The sequence below is a fragment of the Nelumbo nucifera genome, chromosome 6, assembly GCF_055504915.1.
Source record: "Nelumbo nucifera cultivar China Antique chromosome 6, China Antique-T2T, whole genome shotgun sequence".
NCBI classification, from domain to species: Eukaryota; Viridiplantae; Streptophyta; class Magnoliopsida; order Proteales; family Nelumbonaceae; genus Nelumbo; species Nelumbo nucifera.
Window position 1 is genome coordinate 62,004,994 of NC_142654.1, and position 19,433 is coordinate 62,024,426.

At 38.2% G+C, this 19,433-nt stretch overlaps 1 protein-coding gene across 1 annotated transcript; it reads left to right on the forward strand.

The window, feature by feature from the left end:
- Positions 1-4,562: 4,562 nt before the first annotated feature.
- On the forward strand, positions 4,563-15,996 carry NRPB1 (RNA polymerase II large subunit). Its single transcript, XM_010268605.3, has 14 exons — positions 4,563-5,087; positions 5,187-5,450; positions 8,095-8,394; positions 8,527-8,685; positions 8,887-9,048; positions 9,134-9,354; positions 9,435-9,576; positions 9,671-10,006; positions 10,123-10,409; positions 11,013-11,271; positions 11,391-14,494; positions 14,805-14,876; positions 15,163-15,216; positions 15,312-15,996. Exons 1-14 carry the CDS (start codon positions 5,004-5,006, stop codon positions 15,412-15,414), a joined length of 5,547 nt encoding a protein of 1,848 aa, XP_010266907.1. The 5' UTR covers positions 4,563-5,003; the 3' UTR covers positions 15,415-15,996.
- Positions 15,997-19,433: the final 3,437 nt, after the last annotated feature.

A 19,433-nucleotide genomic window follows, 5' to 3' on the forward strand; every position in this document is an offset into this window, starting at 1 on the left:
TAGTCAATTATCATAAAACTCAAGGGTATTTTGTGGGGGGTTTTGTAGACAGTAGGGCTACTACAAGTCCATTTCCTCAAGCTTATGACTAGTATAAGTATTTTACCCCCCAAAAAATGTTATTGGATAGTAGAGGGGGAGCTTAAGTATTTAACCCCTCCAAAAAAGTTCAATTATTAAAGCACCCCCTATAAACTATAGTTTCATGGATTTACCTAGCCTACCCTATAAGCTATAACTTGCATACTAAAACACCTAGGGCAGTCAACAAGTTCAGGTTTAGCTGGAACTGGGACCGATCGGACAAGAAATATTAAGGGATTGGAATTAAACCAGACCCAATAGAGTCTATAATTTTAGACCCAAAATCGGACCAATCTATTCTCAATACAATTGGGTCTAACCTGATGGATGGACTCAATTACAATAAATATGCTAAAAATATTATACACACATATGTATATTTATAGTGGGTCAGGTTTGAGTCGATTTAGGACTATGTAGAACTGATTTCGAACTGATAATAATCAAGACAATATACCAAGAACCAAAATTGATCCATCAGTACTAGATCCTGGAACCAGAACTAGTCCAATTGGTTTGGGTTTGTTAGGTTGGACTTGACCCATTGACAACCCTAAAACACCCTCATAGTTCACTTCGACCTTTCATTTAGAACATTTTGTATTTGCATTGCTGTCTCAAAATGGTCACATGACCACTTATAGGTCCTAAACCTAGCATAAAAATGTTAGAAGGGCATTGGCCCATGATTATTTAGTCCTAAAGTGCCCCTATTACTTCATGACAATCTTTTAAAAATGAAAGGAAGTTTGGTTTTTAGGGTCCATTTGGTTTGCAACCGGAATTGGAATGATCTATTCTCCTTGCTTGTTTGATTCAGACAAAAATTGGAATAAGTTAGAATGGGATTCTCATTCCCAAGCAAGGGGGAGGGAATGGGCAATCCCTTAAAGGAGGGAATGCCATTCCATTAGGAATGGGAATCATATTTTGATTCCACCCAACCAAATGGTTGGAATTGGGATAGCCCTCATTATTGCAAACTAAATAGACCCATAGATCTAAAAAAACAAAAAAAAAAAAACAATAGTGTCCAAGTTATTTGTTTACAAATAACATATCTCTCTTCTTGGAGTAGAGAACAAAATTGTCCATACAAAGTGGTTAAAACATTTACCAAGGGAAAAAAATGGAACTTCCATTTGTTATTTTGTATATTAAAGTTGTTTGAATAGACATTATGATAAAAACCAACATTTTCTACTTCCGTCTAATGAAAGGTTGATTAAGTAAATTGATTGCAAACCATAGGGTATGTTTAAGTAAAATGCAAACTATAGGTAGGTTTTATTAAATTATAAAATTATAGGGATGTTTTAGTAAATGACTCAATAAGTTAATATTATAATTGTATACACACATATATATATATATATATATATATTAATTATTATTGTTCATGGATTAATGACTTAACACTCAAAGAAAATAGATCTATAGGGTTGGGGAGGGTTTGGGTGTAGGCATTGGAGGGTTGAGGTAAACTAGTATCGAACCTGACCCGTTGACATCCTGGCTACATTCAATTTTTAAGTGAGACATGCAAAGAAAAAAAGGTTTGTCATTGGCTCATGGGCCTATTTTGTAGGCCCATCTAACAATCAGTCCATGCCTAATGACCAATCCAAAATCTAGTCGACTACCTACATAGTTTTTTAGGCCTTTTTGGCACCAATTTTGAAAATTTTCATTCTTAGAATTCTTCTAAAAAATAATAGTTTTTAAGAAATTTCATTCAAAGAATTTGTAGACGTATTTGGCATAATCATCTGATTCATGTTCCTCGTTACCCCATGTATGATGATAGTTAACAACCAATATGTATCAAAATATGCTTTATATATAAATCTTAGTTTTCAGTTAAGATCTTTTCTTATTCAAAGCTTTAATGGATGCCATCACAGTTCTATTATTTTTATCAGTATAATATTCTATTCCTACAATATTTGGCCTTTAGTAATTCTGGCAATTACATAGTTTGGTGGGGTTTCAGTTTAATTCTTTATTAAGAACAACTCACTTTTGGAAATGGGAAAGTTTCATTTACTTTACCTTTTTAACCATTATTCTATAGAGTCTATAGACCATTCATAAAATTCATTATACTTTGAATCTCACAATAGTTGTCTTACATCTTTTATTCCACATATTAAAATCTAAACAACAGACATATATTAAAATCTAAGCAATAGACGTACTTTAATGTTACAAGGTAACTGTTTAGTTGACAATTGAGCCATTTTGGAAGATATATATTGGTTCACCATCCCTGATAACTTAAACATTAATTCCAATTTGTTTGTAATTATAAACCCTTAATTAGTGATTAGTAAGGCATATGTGGCCAGGGTGGGTTTAGTGGTTGTGTTGAACCATCTATTATCTGAGGGGAGATTTAGGTGATGACTGAGCAACAAAAGCAAACATTGCAATCAAAGGGTGTTTGTTTGGGGAGACAAGGAGTGTTGAAGATAGGATGGAAAGAATGGAAAACAATTAGAAAAAAAAAAATTGAAATGCATAGCCCAAACACAAATGAGAAAAAAGAAATGATATTTCTTGGGCAAATGTGAAAATTAGAAATTGTATTATCAATATTAAAAGTTCAGGGGAAAGAAAACAAGAATTTAAATATTTATGTCAAGTTTATGGTTTAAAATATAAACATTTTATATTAGATGTTAAATATAAATGGAATTCTACATATGCTATACTAGAAAGTTGTTTTTCTCATAAACAAATTCTTACTGATTTTTATAATGCAAAAATGCCTAATGATATTATATTTGAGGAAGACCGGGAAATGGTAGTTTGTATAAGAGATTTTTTAAAATATTTTTATGATGCAACTAATGAATTATCAGGTATTTATTATCCAACTAGTTGTAATTTACATTATCAATTAATGGTTTTTAGTGATTGCTTTGCAAAATATAGAAATAATCCACAATTTAAATGTATTGTTGAAATAATGGAAAATAAATTTAAAAAATATTGGGAGAACATTTCTCCCTTTTATTGCTTAGCTACAATATTAGATCCTAGGATTAGGAAAGATGGTTTAGATATTTTACTTGAAGCATGTTGTGAAAATATGAATATTGAAATTGGAAATAAAAAAGAAGAAATTAATAATTTATTATTTGAAATGTACAGTTTATATGAATCTGAAGGAGTAGGAAATAAACCTACAACTTGTACAACATCTTCTACTTCTGATCTTGAGCCCAGTGGTAGAAGATAATTTTTTTTTTATTTAATAAGTAGAAGGCAGAAACCTGCTATTTCTACAACAAGTTCATTTACTAAACTTAATTTTTATTTACAAGCAAATTTTTCTAGTTTAGGTGAGGGAACAAATAATTTTGATATTTTAGCATTGTGGAGTGAACATTAGAAAAAATAATCCAGTTCTCGCCGTCATGGCACATGATCTACTAACCCCTCCGGTGTCTACTGTTCCATCGGAGTCTTGTTTTAGTGTAGGTACCACGGTGTTGGGCAACAAAAGAAGTTTCATGAACAATGAAAGTATAGAGATGTGCATCTGCTTTAAGGATTGACTGGATATAGAAGATAGATAGATTACAAGACAAATGAGGGCATGATACTACACCGGATATTTCACCTGAAGTAGATGATGAAAATTCATGAACAATAGTTGACTAGTTGTATAGAATTTTTATTTTTTTTTCAAATTATTGTAAATTTTGTTTTAATTTTATTTAATTTATTTGCTATTTTTTAACAATGTAACTTTGTATTTTCAATTTGTAACTATATTGTATTTTTTATATTTTATTATTTTATTCAATTTTCATATTTCATTCATCCAAGTATCCAACCATTGTAATATTGTATGATTTGTAATTTGTATCATTCAAATTTAAATAAAATAAAATTCCTATTTTCTTCCAATTTGTTATTCCATCATTCTTATTTGGTTAAGTATTTTCTCATTTATGTATTAGATTTATCATTTCTTAATTTTTCAAATAATTCCCAAAACTCAAAAGAAAGTAAAATATTTTAGTTTTACACTTTTACTTAAAAAATAAATTAAAAATAAAAAAAACAAAAAAAAGTCAAAAAATCAATCTAGCCCAATTTGATTCAGGCCCAAGGCCCACCATGTGGCCCAGCCCAACACGGCTTGGCCTGCAGCCCGCGGCGTGGCACGACACAGCATGGGTCTGGGCCGTGGACTATGCCGTGACACCCCCAAAATTTTCACCGAAAAGGGCATTATGACCCATGACGGCCCATGGGCCAGCATGGCACCGGCACTTTGCGCGGGCCGTGGCCGTGCACGGCACACTTGACACCTCTACTACTACTAAGGACGTTACGAGAATTGCATTGGGCGAGTTCTCATTCTCACAAGTCACCCTTTTTTAACTTCGAAGAATCTCACTCGCTTGTAGGGAATTTCTCATCCCATTTGAATAAGAATCGATGGTTTATGAGTTATGTGAATCAAGCACGATTCTCATCAGGAGAATCAAAAGAATCGCTAGTGATGGCAAACAAGGCCTTAACAACTACACGAGGAAGGGCATTTAGGTCAAATTGTCTTCCAAAACGGGTCGGTTCGCGGAAGATGTCTAGGGCGGCATATTTTCGTCTATAAATACCCCTCGAGGGGCCTCAAATCTCGTTTTTCAAGACTCTCGCGGTCTCTCTTCTCTGAGAAGGCGATTCACGAGCATGTGACGGGAGAGAGATAGGGAGGAGGATCAAAGCTTTCCTCTCTACAAAAGCCGAAAAAGCTACTAAAACCCAAATCAATCACTAACCAAGAAACAGAGTAGTAACATATTGCAAGCAACCTCTATTTAGACATTTTTCTCTTATTCTTTTCAAACCCTAATTCATTATACTTTTTAGTTTTGTTCTGAATTCTCGCACGATCTGTCGCCATGGATACGCGATTTCCATACTCCCCAGCGGAGGTCTCCAAAGTCCGCCGGGTTCAGTTTGGTATACTCAGCCCCGACGTGATCGTAATGTCCTAACTCTCTTGCTTCGTCGCTTTCTAGGGTTTTCCGGTTTTGCTCTCGCTTCTTACTCGCTGTGGTTTCCTTGTTTTGGTCTTCTCGCAGAGGCAAATGTCGGTGGTGCAGATCGAGCACAGCGAGACGACCGAGAAGGGTAAGCCGAAGCCAGGTGGTTTGAGCGACACTCGTCTCGGTACAATTGACCGAAAGATGAAGTGTGAGACCTGTATGGCGAACATGGCGGAGTGCCCTGGGCACTTTGGGCACCTGGAGCTCGCCAAGCCCATGTTCCATATCGGTTTCATGAAGACTGTTCTCAGTATTATGCGCTGCGTCTGCTTCAATTGCTCTAAAATTCTCGCCGACGAGGTACTTATTGAAGAATATTCTTCGTTGAATACTGGATTTCTTCCTTGTAGGTTTGGGAGTTAGTTATTTAGCTTATCATAAACCGAATCAAATTTGGTTATGATACTATTTGGGTTCACTAGTGGAATTACTACCTTTGGGCCTAAAGGAAGTTCTGGACAGAAACTGTACGTTGGGAAAAAAATAACTTCGATGCAAATAGAGGTGAATAGGGTCAATCCACTTACCTTAGAGCTCAGAATGAACTAGCACCTAATTGTGTTCAGAGAATTGGATTACCAATGGTTAAAACTTAAAAGTAGAAGGGTGGGATAATAAAAGAACTTGCTAAGCATCTAGTAACTTGTATGTGCAGAAAAATTTTAGGTGGATACATTTGTTAACTAGGAGGCACGGATGTTTTGCATCTGATCTGAACCATTCATAAAAAAACTGAAGATTTCAGCTGAACCTGATATAGTCTACATGCCCACCTTGAACAGCTTGAAGAAATAGGACCAAATTGGAGTTGTGAAACTGCATTGAAACAACAGATGAAGAATATCTTCCTCTCCAGCAAGACACAGCAAATGCCTATTTGGAAACTGATAACCTCTGATCTTTACAATGTCTTGAGTTAGGATACAGCCTCTGGCAATCAGCCATGGAAAGGCTTCTACCCTTGGGGGTATTGGTTTCCCCCCCCCAAACACCCCTAACTGGATCAGGTAGAACCTTTAATAACGATAAGTGATAAACTGGCAGGTTTGAAAGAACACTTTTAATCAGAGCGATTTTCCCTGTGAAGGATAGGAATTTCCCCTTCCAGCCCACCAACCTTTGATCAATTCTGTCAAAAACAGGTTGCCATAGAGGTGGCAACAACTCCAGCCCCAATTGGAAGTCCTGAATAAGAGAATGGGAATTCCCCAAGCAGACATCCCATTGATCCAGCACATTCCTCTGACACTGAATGCTGAATATCTCCCACCCTATCATTATGCTCTTACTTAGAATAATCTTAAGACCAGACAGCAATTGGAAACACTTAAGAGTACTCCTCAGGAAATGGGCCTTCTCCACTGATGCACCCATAAAGTTTAAGGTGTCATCAGCATATTGCAGGTGAGATATGGTCAATCCATTTCTCTCAATCTTGAACCCATAAATCAGTCCCACTTCTCTACCCTTGTCAATCAGTTCTCCCAACACCTCCACCACCAATACCAAAAGCATTGGGGAGAGAGGATCCCCTTGCCTCAAATCCCTTGAAGAACCAAAGAAATCAGTTGAAACCCCATTTTTCAAAACTGAAAATGACACTGAAGATGCACAAGCAAAAATCCGGCTCCTCCATCTTTTCCCGAAGCTCATCCTCCTCGTCACTTCTTCCAAAAAGCCCAACTCCATATGATCATAAACTTTCTCTACGAATTTCACTTGGTTTATGTGAACGAAATTTCCTTTTCTGTCTTCTTAACTGGGTGGTTGGATAGACTTTCTCAGTTACGAGTAACAAGACTTGCATAGGACTTTCCAATTGGAGTTTGAACTTCTTCACAGGGTCTCATTGATCCCCTCCTTTCTGTGAAGCATTAAATTGTGTCACTTAGTCCATTTGTTTGGATATAGTGTTCATTATTCATTTTCCTTTTTTAATTTTTCCTTACTGCACTCTTATACTTCTGTCATGTTAAATTTTGTACGTAAGAGTGATTAATAGAGAGTTAGAGTTTCCTACTCTTTTTCCTTTTCCCCCTTATTGTTTCCATCTTTTAGAACTGTGGTTTGGTCTTTTCATGAAAAAAAAAACACAAAACCATTTGAGTATGCTGGACTTGGCATGTGAAGTCCATCTAGATGGTTTCGGTCAAAGAATGCAGCTATCTTTATGCAGAGGATATAAAAATAACAGTCTGTATTGTGATGTTAATTATGTATCTCAGAGGGAAGATAGAAGCTTGGATTCACATGCATATGATTTATTCTGAAATTATTATTTTGCTTGTTTTTCCAACTAGCTGTAGACAGATCTTAAAGATAAGGATGCTTTTCTACAAACATTTCAATAATTTCATGGTAATTAGAATTTCTATCATTTCCAATAAAAAATTAGAATTTCTCACATGGAGACATTCCAAGTGAGCCATTTTCTTTTTCTTTGGTAATGTTTACCATAACAACTTTTCCTGCAATTTCCTCTGTTTTGTGTAGTTACATGTGGTTGATTATGTTTCAGGTGGCTAATAATTCTAGGAGGGTCAGAACAGGGAAATGGAAAATAGTTAAATGAGGGCCACTGAATGGGTTTCCCTGTTTTGCTGATGTTGTGCTGACAAAAACAAAGGAGTTGCTAAATACCACCTTAATTGCTTTAAAAATGCTAACCCCAATCTATGCTTTCTCATATCTGGTGCTTTTAATAGTTTGTATATATGACCACTTAAATTTTTACCTGTTGGCACTTAGTTCTAAGTGTGTTATTGGATGAGTGGTGTCCTTGAGATATTGTAGCTTGTAAAAATGTAGGTTCCTGATAGTCTCTCAATCTCTCTATTTGAACATGGCTTTTTTTTGGTATTTTATGGTGCTTTTGATTTTGAAAAAAATTCTGAATCTTATTAAATTCTTAAATGTTGCATTTCTTTGAATATGACTTTTTCAGGAAGATCACAAGTTCAAGCAGGCTCAAAGAATTAGAAATCCAAAGAACAGGCTAAAGAAGGTTTTGGATGCCTGTAAGAATAAAACTAAATGTGAAGGTGGTGATGAAATTGAGGTCCAAGGACAAGACACTGGAGAACCAATTAAAAAGAGGCGAGGGGGTTGTGGTGCTCAACAGCCAAAGCTTACTATTGAAGGTATGAAAATGATTGCAGAGTACAAGGCTCAGAGGAAGAAAAATGATGACCAGGAACAGCTTCCTGAACCTGTTGAAAGAAAACAACAGCTTTCTGCAGAAAGGGTAACTAACTCTGCAAATGGTTCTTGTCATTCTTCTCCACCCCCGCTCCTCTGCCCTCCTGCTCTCTCGTCTTCTGTCACTTCTCTTCTGTAATATTACCATTATGTTGAATATATATATATATTTTTTCAGGTTCTAAGTGTTCTGAAGAGGATAAGTGATGAAGACTGCATATTGTTAGGTTTGAATCCTGAATATGCTCGCCCTGATTGGATGATACTACAAGTTCTTCCAATTCCTCCGCCTCCTGTTAGACCGTCTGTGATGATGGATACTTCATCCAGGAGTGAGGCATGCCTTATCTACTATGCTTCTCCCATTTTGTTCAAAAGTACTGTGTTTAATTGAAAATGCCATCATTGGGAAAAGTTATTGCTTTTATGTTGTTCTATAGGAAAACTTTTCTGTGGGGTGAGACATTGAAATATTTTTTTGACAATATTTATACTACTTCTGATATATTGGTTTTATATATTTTAAATCTTGAACCAGGATGACTTGACTCATCAGTTGGCAATGATCATTAGACACAATGAGAATCTGAGGAGACAGGAGAGAAATGGAGCTCCTGCACACATCATCTCAGAATTTGCACAATTACTGCAGTTCCATATAGCCACATATTTTGATAATGAGCTGCCTGGCCAGCCAAGGGTATGCATTCATGGCTAATGTCTAAATACTTGCATGAGCTTTTTGCAATTTGTTTTTGAACAACTAGCAATTTCGTTGTGTTCAGGCCACACAGCGGTCAGGGCGACCAATTAAATCAATATGTAGTAGGCTGAAGGCTAAGGAGGGTCGCATAAGAGGTAACTTAATGGGAAAGCGTGTCGATTTTTCAGCACGGACTGTCATCACACCTGATCCGACCATTAATATTGATGAATTGGGAGTTCCTTGGAGTATTGCTTTAAACTTGACATATCCAGAGACTGTGACACCATACAACATTGAAAGGTCTAGATCTTATACTCATTTTGTTTTAGTTGTACTATTTGATATCTTGCTAGTTATCAAGTGACAGCCAAACTTGCCAGGTTGAAAGAACTTGTTGAATATGGACCTCATCCGCCACCTGGTAAAACTGGTGCCAAGTACATCATAAGAGAAGATGGACAGAGGCTTGATCTTCGCTACTTAAAGAAAAGTAGTGATCATCATTTGGAGCTTGGATACAAGGTAAGTTTTTGTCCTTTTTTTCTGATCAGTTCTTGGTTAAAATTTAAATCATGGTTTTATAATCATATTTAAATATGTTGCATCTTGGTTGCAGGTGGAACGACACTTACAAGATGGGGACTTTGTTCTATTCAACCGACAACCTAGTCTTCACAAAATGTCCATTATGGGACACAGAATCAAGATTATGCCCTACTCGACATTCCGCTTGAACTTGTCTGTTACTTCTCCATATAATGCTGATTTTGATGGAGATGAGATGAACATGCATGTTCCTCAATCATTTGAAACAAGGGCAGAAGTCTTGGAGCTAATGATGGTGCCAAAGTGCATTGTGTCACCCCAGTCAAATCGGCCTGTTATGGGGATTGTCCAAGATACACTTTTAGGATGCCGTAAGATCACTAAAAGGGATACTTTTATAGAGAAGGTGATGGATGTGAAAATTCTATGCTAAATATTCTATTTATTCAATGTGGATTCCCTCATAGAAGGGTTTGTCAATCTGATACATCATTGGTTTTATGCTTTCTTTCCTCTCTCCAGGATGTCTTCATGAACATTTTGATGTGGTGGGAGGATTTTGATGGGAAAATTCCTGCTCCTGCAATTCTGAAACCTAGACCCCTTTGGACTGGGAAACAAGTATTTAATCTTATAATTCCTAAGCAGATAAATCTCATGAGGACATCGGCTTGGCACTCTGAATCTGAAACAGGATTTATAACCCCAGGAGATACTCAAGTTCGAATAGAGAGGGGGGAGCTTCTTACAGGCACTCTTTGCAAAAAGACCCTTGGAACATCTACTGGTAGTCTTATTCATGTGATCTGGTAAGTACACCCTAAATATCTACATATATGTACAAGTGTTGTGACCCCCGAAATAGGGGACTTTTTCAGGTGTGCAGTCCTCCAGTCCATATCGGCTACAACCTCACCTTGTATTGGTGGTTCCCCAAAATATTAGCTGTTCAAAGTTGTAGATTTGTAGTTTTTTATATTATTTTTGCCCATAAAGAAGGGCTTATTCTTTACATGTGGCAAGTTCTTTGGGGCTAAAATTTGCCCCTTGAATAAAGGCCAGTAAGGCAAAGATATGGGCCCATTTGGTCTCCCCAAGGTTCTAAATTTGGACATGATTGCAGGTGGCTGATATGCCTTTTTAAAGGCTTTTCCCAAATCTCTATTGTTTTTATATGTTAAAACAATGTTTAAATTGTTCCCTGATCAAAATGACAAAGTAAAAAGAATGAGTTTTTATAGTACGGAAACACTTGATATACATGTACACACATATTGGGTGTATCGATACTTTGAACCTTGGGTCTCCCAATTAAATTACCACATGGATGATTACTGGGTCATATTAGGGACACTCACTGAACAACTTGACTATATATATTCCTACATTATCTCAAGCATATGTTTGTGCAGGGAAGAAGTTGGACCAGATGCTGCTCGCAAATTTCTTGGTCACACACAATGGCTTGTTAATTATTGGCTTCTGCAGAATGGTTTCAGTATTGGAATTGGAGATACAATTGCTGATGCTGCTACTATGGAAAAAATTAATGAGACAATTTCTAAAGCAAAAAATGAAGTGAAAGAACTTATTAGGGCTGCCCAAGAAAGGCAATTGGAGGCTGAACCTGGACGAACTATGATGGAATCATTTGAAAATAGAGTGAATCAGGTGTGCAGAGGCTGTTTCTGTGTTCTATGCCATTCCGTCCCATTTATTCATCTTTTTCTTTGTTACTTTTTATGTCAGTCTGTCCCTTTTATTTATTTAACAAGCTTTCAACTTTTCAGGTGTTGAATAAAGCTCGTGATGATGCTGGAAGTAGTGCACAGAAGAGCTTATCTGAAAGTAACAATCTTAAGGCTATGGTTACTGCAGGGTCAAAGGGAAGTTTCATTAATATTTCACAAATGACTGCTTGTGTCGGACAACAGAACGTTGAGGGTAAGCGAATCCCATATGGGTTCATTGATCGGACATTGCCCCATTTCACTAAAGATGACTATGGACCTGAAAGTCGTGGCTTTGTGGAAAACTCATATTTGCGTGGGTTGACCCCACAAGAGTTCTTTTTTCATGCCATGGGTGGTAGGGAAGGATTGATTGATACGGCTGTAAAAACTTCTGAGACTGGGTACATCCAGAGGCGACTTGTGAAGGCTATGGAAGATATTATGGTCAAATATGATGGAACTGTCAGGAATTCATTGGGGGATGTTATTCAGTTTCTCTATGGTGAAGACGGTATGGATGCTGTATGGATTGAGACACAGAAACTGGACTCGTTGAAAATGAGGAAATCCGAGTTTGATAAAGTTTTTAGATATGAAATTGATGATGAGAACTGGAACCCAAGTTACATGTTACCAGAACATGTTGAGGATCTGAAAACCATAAGAGAGTTCCGGAATGTGTTTGATGCAGAAGTTCAAAAATTGGAAGCAGATCGATACCAGCTTGGCACAGAGATTGCAACCACTGGTGATAATAACTGGCCCATGCCTGTGAACCTTAAGAGGTTGATTTGGAATGCACAGAAGACTTTTAAGGTGGACCTGAGAAGGCCGTCTGATATGCATCCAATGGAGATTGTTGAAGCTGTTGATAAACTCCAGGAGAGACTGAAGGTTGTTCCTGGTGATGATTTTCTGAGCATGGAAGCTCAAAAGAATGCCACTCTCTTCTTCAACATCTTGCTTCGAAGCACATTTGCCAGCAAGAGGGTGTTGAAAGAATACCGGCTTACTCGTGAAGCATTTGAGTGGGTTATTGGTGAGATAGAATCTCGTTTCTTACAGTCATTAGTTGCCCCAGGAGAAATGATTGGGTGTGTTGCTGCTCAGTCCATTGGTGAACCTGCCACTCAGATGACTTTGAATACCTTCCACTATGCTGGTGTTAGTGCGAAAAACGTCACTCTGGGTGTTCCCAGGTTGAGGGAAATTATTAATGTGGCGAAGAAAATTAAGACTCCTTCACTGTCAGTCTACCTGAAGCCTGAAGTAAACAAGACAAAGGAAAGGGCCAAGAATGTCCAATGTGCCCTGGAGTACACTACTTTGCGGAGTGTGACACAGGCTACTGAAGTATGGTATGATCCAGACCCCATGAGCACCATAATTGAAGAGGATGTTGATTTTGTAAAGTCCTACTATGAAATGCCAGATGAAGAGGTTGCTCCTGAGAAGATTTCTCCCTGGCTGCTTCGTATAGAGTTAAATCGTGAAATGATGGTGGATAAGAAGTTGAGTATGGCTGACATTGCAGAGAAGATTAATCTTGAGTTTGATGATGATTTGACATGTATATTTAATGATGACAATGCTGAAAAGCTTATTCTTCGTATACGTATAATGAATGATGAAGCTCCCAAGGGGGAATTGCAGGATGAATCTGCTGAAGATGATGTTTTCCTAAAAAAGATAGAAAGTAACATGCTGACAGAAATGGCCCTTAGAGGCATTCCAGATATCAACAAGGTGTTCATCAAGTCAGGAAAGGTAAATAAGTTTGATGAAAGTGAGGGATTCAAGCCAGAGGTTGAGTGGATGCTGGACACTGAAGGTGTCAATCTTTTAGCTGTCATGTGCCATGAAGATGTTGATGCCACAAGGACAACAAGCAACCACTTGATTGAAGTGATTGAAGTTCTTGGTATCGAGGCTGTTCGTCGTGCTTTGCTGGATGAATTGCGAGTTGTTATATCTTTTGATGGATCTTATGTGAACTACAGGCACCTTGCTATTCTTTGTGACACCATGACCTACCGAGGTCACTTAATGGCCATCACTCGTCATGGTATTAATCGAAATGATACAGGACCAATGATGAGATGCTCATTTGAGGAAACTGTGGACATCCTTCTGGATGCTGCCGTGTATGCCGAGACAGATTGCCTCAGGGGTGTTACTGAAAATATCATGCTAGGTCAGCTTGCTCCTATTGGCACTGGAGATTGTGCCCTGTATTTGAATGATCAGATGCTGCAGCAAGCCATTGAACTCCAACTTCCTAGTTATATGGAAGGCCTGGACTTTGGCATGACACCTTCACGATCCCCCATTATGGGAACTCCATATAATGAGGGAATGATGTCTCCGAGTTATTTGCTCAGCCCGAATGCTCGTCTTTCACCCATTACCGATGCTCAATTTTCTCCTTATGTTGGTGGAATGGCATTCTCCCCTACTTCATCCCCAGGCTACAGTCCATCTTCTCCAGGCTACAGTCCATCCTCTCCTGGTTATAGTCCTACCTCCCCTGGTTATAGTCCTACCTCTCCTGGCTATAGTCCTACTTCACCTGGTTATAGTCCCACATCCCCAACATACAGTCCTAGCTCTCCTGGTTACAGTCCTACTAGTCCTGCATATTCTCCTACCAGTCCATCTTACTCCCCCACTTCACCTAGTTATAGCCCTACATCTCCCAGCTATAGTCCTACGTCTCCTAGTTATAGTCCTACATCTCCAAGTTATAGCCCCACTTCTCCTAGTTACAGCCCTACTTCACCCAGCTACAGCCCCACTTCTCCAGTCTATAGTCCTACTTCTCCTGCTTATAGCCCTACTTCTCCTGCTTATAGTCCAACTTCACCATCATACAGCCCAACCTCACCATCGTATAGCCCAACCTCACCATCGTATAGCCCAACCTCACCTTCTTACAGCCCAACCTCTCCATCATACAGCCCAACCTCTCCTGCTTATAGCCCAACTTCTCCTGGCTACAGTCCAACCTCCCCAAGCTACAGCCCAACCTCACCAAGCTACAGTCCTACTTCTCCAAGTTACAATCCTCCATCAGCGAAGTACAGTCCTTCACTGGCATATTCTCCAAGCAGTCCCAGACTGTCACCATCCAGTCCATATAGTCAGACATCTCCAAACTACAGGTATATCACAAGTCACTATTTTTCAATTCTAAATTCTGAATCTCTCAGCCATGCTTTTAGTCTGTTAACTTTTAATTTTGTGCATTGGATCTTGGATGACAAGTTTCCCAACCACAGCCAACTCAGAGTCTCAGCTGTATTGCTGCAGCTGAACCCTGTTTGTTTTTCCCCTTTTGCTTTTGTTTTTTTTTTTCTGCTTTTTCTCCCAATTGTATGGCAATTGTAACAAGTGGACAACCATTTGGGTGTGGCAGGCTTGTTTGGTTCTTATATACTTATTGTTTGTTTGCCCTCTTTTCTTTTGCTGCAGCCCAACATCACCGTCATATTCACCAACATCACCATCTTATTCGCCTCCAAGCCCCACTTACAGTCCCAGCAGGTAGTATCTATTTTATTTTATGTTTTTACAATAGATTTGCCGCTTTCTTTTCACCAATTACTACATTGAAACTGTTTTGGAATCATCATTGCATGTCCACCACCACAATCATCTTTCTACCTGTAGTTTTTGATCAATGAACCATACCCTAAATATTTTTGCCCTGTTGGAAAGTATTCTTTGCCTTTTAGCATAATAATATAAACCGGGACAGGAATTTTGTCAAGGTCAGATAATAACCATGGACAAAAGTAATTTGGTTTGCTTCTTTTTTCTCCCCCTGCAGCCCATTCAATTCTGGTATCAGCCCAGACTACAGCCCAAGCTCTCCACAGTACAGGTAAGTCGACCCCCAGCCCCCCAGCTAAAAGAAGAGAAAAGGGAAAAAAAAGGACGTCTAAATTGGTTTTAACTTGTCTTTCTTTAATTCCTCAGCCCAAGTGCGGGGTACTCGCCAACAGCACCAGGATACTCACCTTCATCTACCAGTCAGTACACCCCTCAGCTTAGCAACAAGGACGAGGGGAGCACTCGTTGAGGCACAAGTTGTCATCCACATCTTCTTAGGAACAAGGACGAGGGGAGCACTGTCTTGTGTAGATTGAGGGACGGCTGTAATCAAAGTTTGTGCAAGTTGCTTGTAGCCGGCAAGTAAATTGCTGGTTTGAGACCCATACAGTTCTATGGATTTCTACTAGCAATGTAATTGTGGACCATGAGTTTCTGGAACGTCTAATGACTGTCCTAATTAGCAGGAAGAATTCATAGAAAGGATGGTTGTTTGCCAGATGATCATGGATGAGGTGTTTGTGTTGTGCCCCAGAACGTTTTTACTCAAGCCTCTGGGGGATAATAGCTAATTGCTTACTGGTGGCTTGTGGCTAGGCTAGAGCTAGGTTCCCCCGTCTGGCCCCGTCCATCCACAGAGAGAGAGAGAGAGATTTGATAGGGATCAACTTGATTGTAAAATGTCCTGCCGAAATTAAACCTATTTATCCAGAATGTATTCGTATGGTTGGTGGCTATCGGGGCACTTAAGAGAAGTGTATGATATAAGTACTGTCTGTATCAGCAATTGATTATTGATGTTAGAAGAAATACATTGGACCATTTGGAACAACGGCTCATCTTGTGTTAAGCTACGCTATGTAAGTCCTACTAGAGGCCCTGATAAATTACTCTTGCCACTATACATTATACATTTTCAATGAGAAGGAAAATATGGCCTCCTACCCCACCCCCACCCCAGTCCATCATGACTCTTGAATTCTTGCCTATTCTTCCCATATTTTCATACCCATCAGCTCTTAGGCCCTGTTTGTATGACCTGATGTCTGACGTTTGAAAGTACAATAATTTATTCTCCCAATAAAGTACAATAATCAGCTCTTAGATTCCTCTTAAAAGTAAGAGTTAGGAGGTTATTTTCCACGTGAACCAGTCAGACATTCGAAACATCTATGAATGACGACCAGTACACGGGAGATGGAGATGCCCCTGATGTGTGGCTCTATGGACCAAATGATAATTAGGATTACATCAGCATTAAATGTGATGCCCACATGGTACCGAGTTCATTGGCCCAGTATTATTACCAGAAAATACAGTTTGAGCTATGACTTACGAGAGGAGCTGTAGTTTGATGCAAGGTTCAAAGTATTTATACTATCGGCCCCTATTTTAGCTTTCACTTATTTTTTCGATTTTGGTTCAGAGGGGCTGATTTAAGTTCTGGTTACTTTCTGAATCAGCTCTAACAATTTTTTGAACCTTGGTTTGATGTGGGATGCATTGTCGGATGTGATGTTAAACATGGATTGGAATATGCTAAAAACCGGTTGGTAGAATAACAAATGTTGTAACACCAACCAGAATGGGGATATCGCAAGGCTTTAGGTTTCAAACTATCGATATCACAAAGAATATTAAAAGAAAAGCAATTTTAAGAAGTATATGAGGGTATGTTTGTGCAAATGCATGGATACAATATAAATGGTTAAGAAACATAGAGATATAACAAGAAAACTCGATAAATTTCAAAAACATATTAGTGACTATATATCCGATGCTCATGTGACAAAGATTAGGGTGCATACATATAAATATAATTGGCGAACATTTTAATTTTCGTTTGATCTATTGTAGTATTATGTATGAATTATCATACTCAGACAAATGTGCATGTATTATGCTTAAATCTTATTAATACAAATACAAAAAGATCTTTTCTTCGTCCCTCGTAGTGTGAAAAGACGATACTTATCGGCCCTGATCACGATAGTTTAAAATAATCTTCTTTTTAATTTTCAAATTCAAAACAAAGAGAAAATAAAATCATACAACTCTTTCCCACTAAGTCTGGATTTCATGCCAATAAGGGCCTGTTTGGTTTGCGGGAATAGGGTTTGGAATCGGAATCTTATTTTAATCCTGGCAGAATGGCATTCCCCCATTTGAGGGGATGACCATTCCCTCCGCCTTCCCTGGGATTTATTCCAGCTGATTTTAATTCTAATTTCAATTCTTATCTGAACCAAACAGACTACAGGAATAGACCATTTCAATCCTGATTCTGACGGATTTTGATTCTGATTCTGATTCCGATTCCAATTCTAACTGTAAACCAAACGAACCCTAAAATACATGTCAACACCCTATCAACATGATGCCATGATCTAACACTACACATCTCATACATGGTGGGTCCCAGTTTAATGGTGAGATGTGCGATGTCAGATCACGCTGGTAGGGTGTTGGAACATGTTTTGTTGGTAGGAGATCCCAACTCCTCTCACCAACCTCACTTAAAGAAGAAAATAGAAATCAATTACCAAGTGACAACACTGACTCCCACCGATGAAATGCTAGCACCAACAAAGAAGACCTACACTCCATTTGCCATTCTGATGAGATCATAAGAATTGGGATCTGCTCTTCACATACTGCGCCTCGCACTGACTTCACAGCCACATCCCACCCTGTATTGGGAACATCTCCCCATGAATAATAAATTCAAGGATGAGAGATGTTTCCGATGTGTGCCCAAAACATGCTGTGAGATCGGTGTAAGGCGCTCACTGTAATGTGCATCAATCTCCATCAGTTCCTTCACTTTAATGTGCATCACCTGGTCTTTCGTATACTCTTTTATTTTTGGTCGACCATCAATCTCAGATGGGATCCAAGGGTCTAAAATGTATACATCTTGACCATTTTGAACCTACCAAAACAGGTTGTTTTTTAACTGGTTTAATGTATCAATCACTGTCTTCCACCATTTTGAGTCACTTGATTTTTTATGAAGAAAAGAATATAGATTTGTTTTTGATGTACTTTCTTCAGATAGCCTCTGCCCATAGGCCAGAGTCCTGTTTAAAAAATAGGGCCTTGTTAATTGGCTCCAAGATATTGTATGAATACTTCTTTTTTCAGAAGCACCTTCCCACCAGAATCTTCTTTGTATTCTTTCCATTTCAGCAATTGTTCTTTTATGGAGTATATTTGCTGACATGGCATAAGTTGGGACAGCTTGTAAAACTGATTTGATCAGGTTGTTTTTCCTGTTTGAGATAGAAGTTTTGCCTTCCTAGCAGCTTACTTACTGTTCATTTTGTCTATAACCTCCTGGTGGCAGTTATATGTTCTGTCTTGAAGATTTAGACTGACCCCTAGATATTCTCTTGATTTGGCATTTGTTTCATTTGTAGGAGGTAAAATAAGAAATTTCTTTTTCTTCTGTGAATTCTCCTATAAAAATAAACCCCTGATTTTGAATAGTTTATTTTCTCCCCCCACCAACTTGCAAATACTTTTAAACCTGATGGTTTCTCTCCATTCTTCTATGAGATTTTGGCCCATTATCAAAAATGATGTTTGTAAAATTATTAGAGACTAGCAAAGTGTTTGGTTCTCAAATATTGTTTACATCCTTAAAGTGAAACACCCTGAGAAAATCTGTCAATACAGACTAGCAAAGTGTTTGGTTCTCAAAATGCAAAAGATACTGGACAATGTAATTGCTCCAAATCAAGCAGCATTTATGAAAGGAAGACAAAGGCTTGATAATATTTTGGCTCAGGAGATTGTAAATAAGATGAAAAAAGCAGAAAAAAGGGGGAAAGGATGGGTTTTCCTTCCTTAAAATTGACATGTCAATATACCCGAAACAATGAAGGAAATGGGATTTGATTTGAGGAGAAATGGTGCAAAATGGTAGAATATTGCATCACGACACCAAGATTCTCTATAAAGATTAATGGGATAATGAAGGAATTCTTTTCTCTGGAAAATGGGGCAAAGCAAGGGACCCATTATCTCCTTACTTATTCATGCAAGTTTTATCCTATTTGTTCAATAAAGCTGAACAGAATGGAACAAATGAAAAGTATAGAGATAATTAGGGGGTCTTTGTAAGCTGTTTTTTTTTGGGTTCTCTGAAAGAATTATAAGTTTGAAACCCCAACAAGTTTCACTGCAAGAAGAGAAAAAAAAAAGGAATTTTTTGACCTAAAGACGGGAGTCATGTATTTGTGTGCTGCATGTCAGGTCTGATTAATG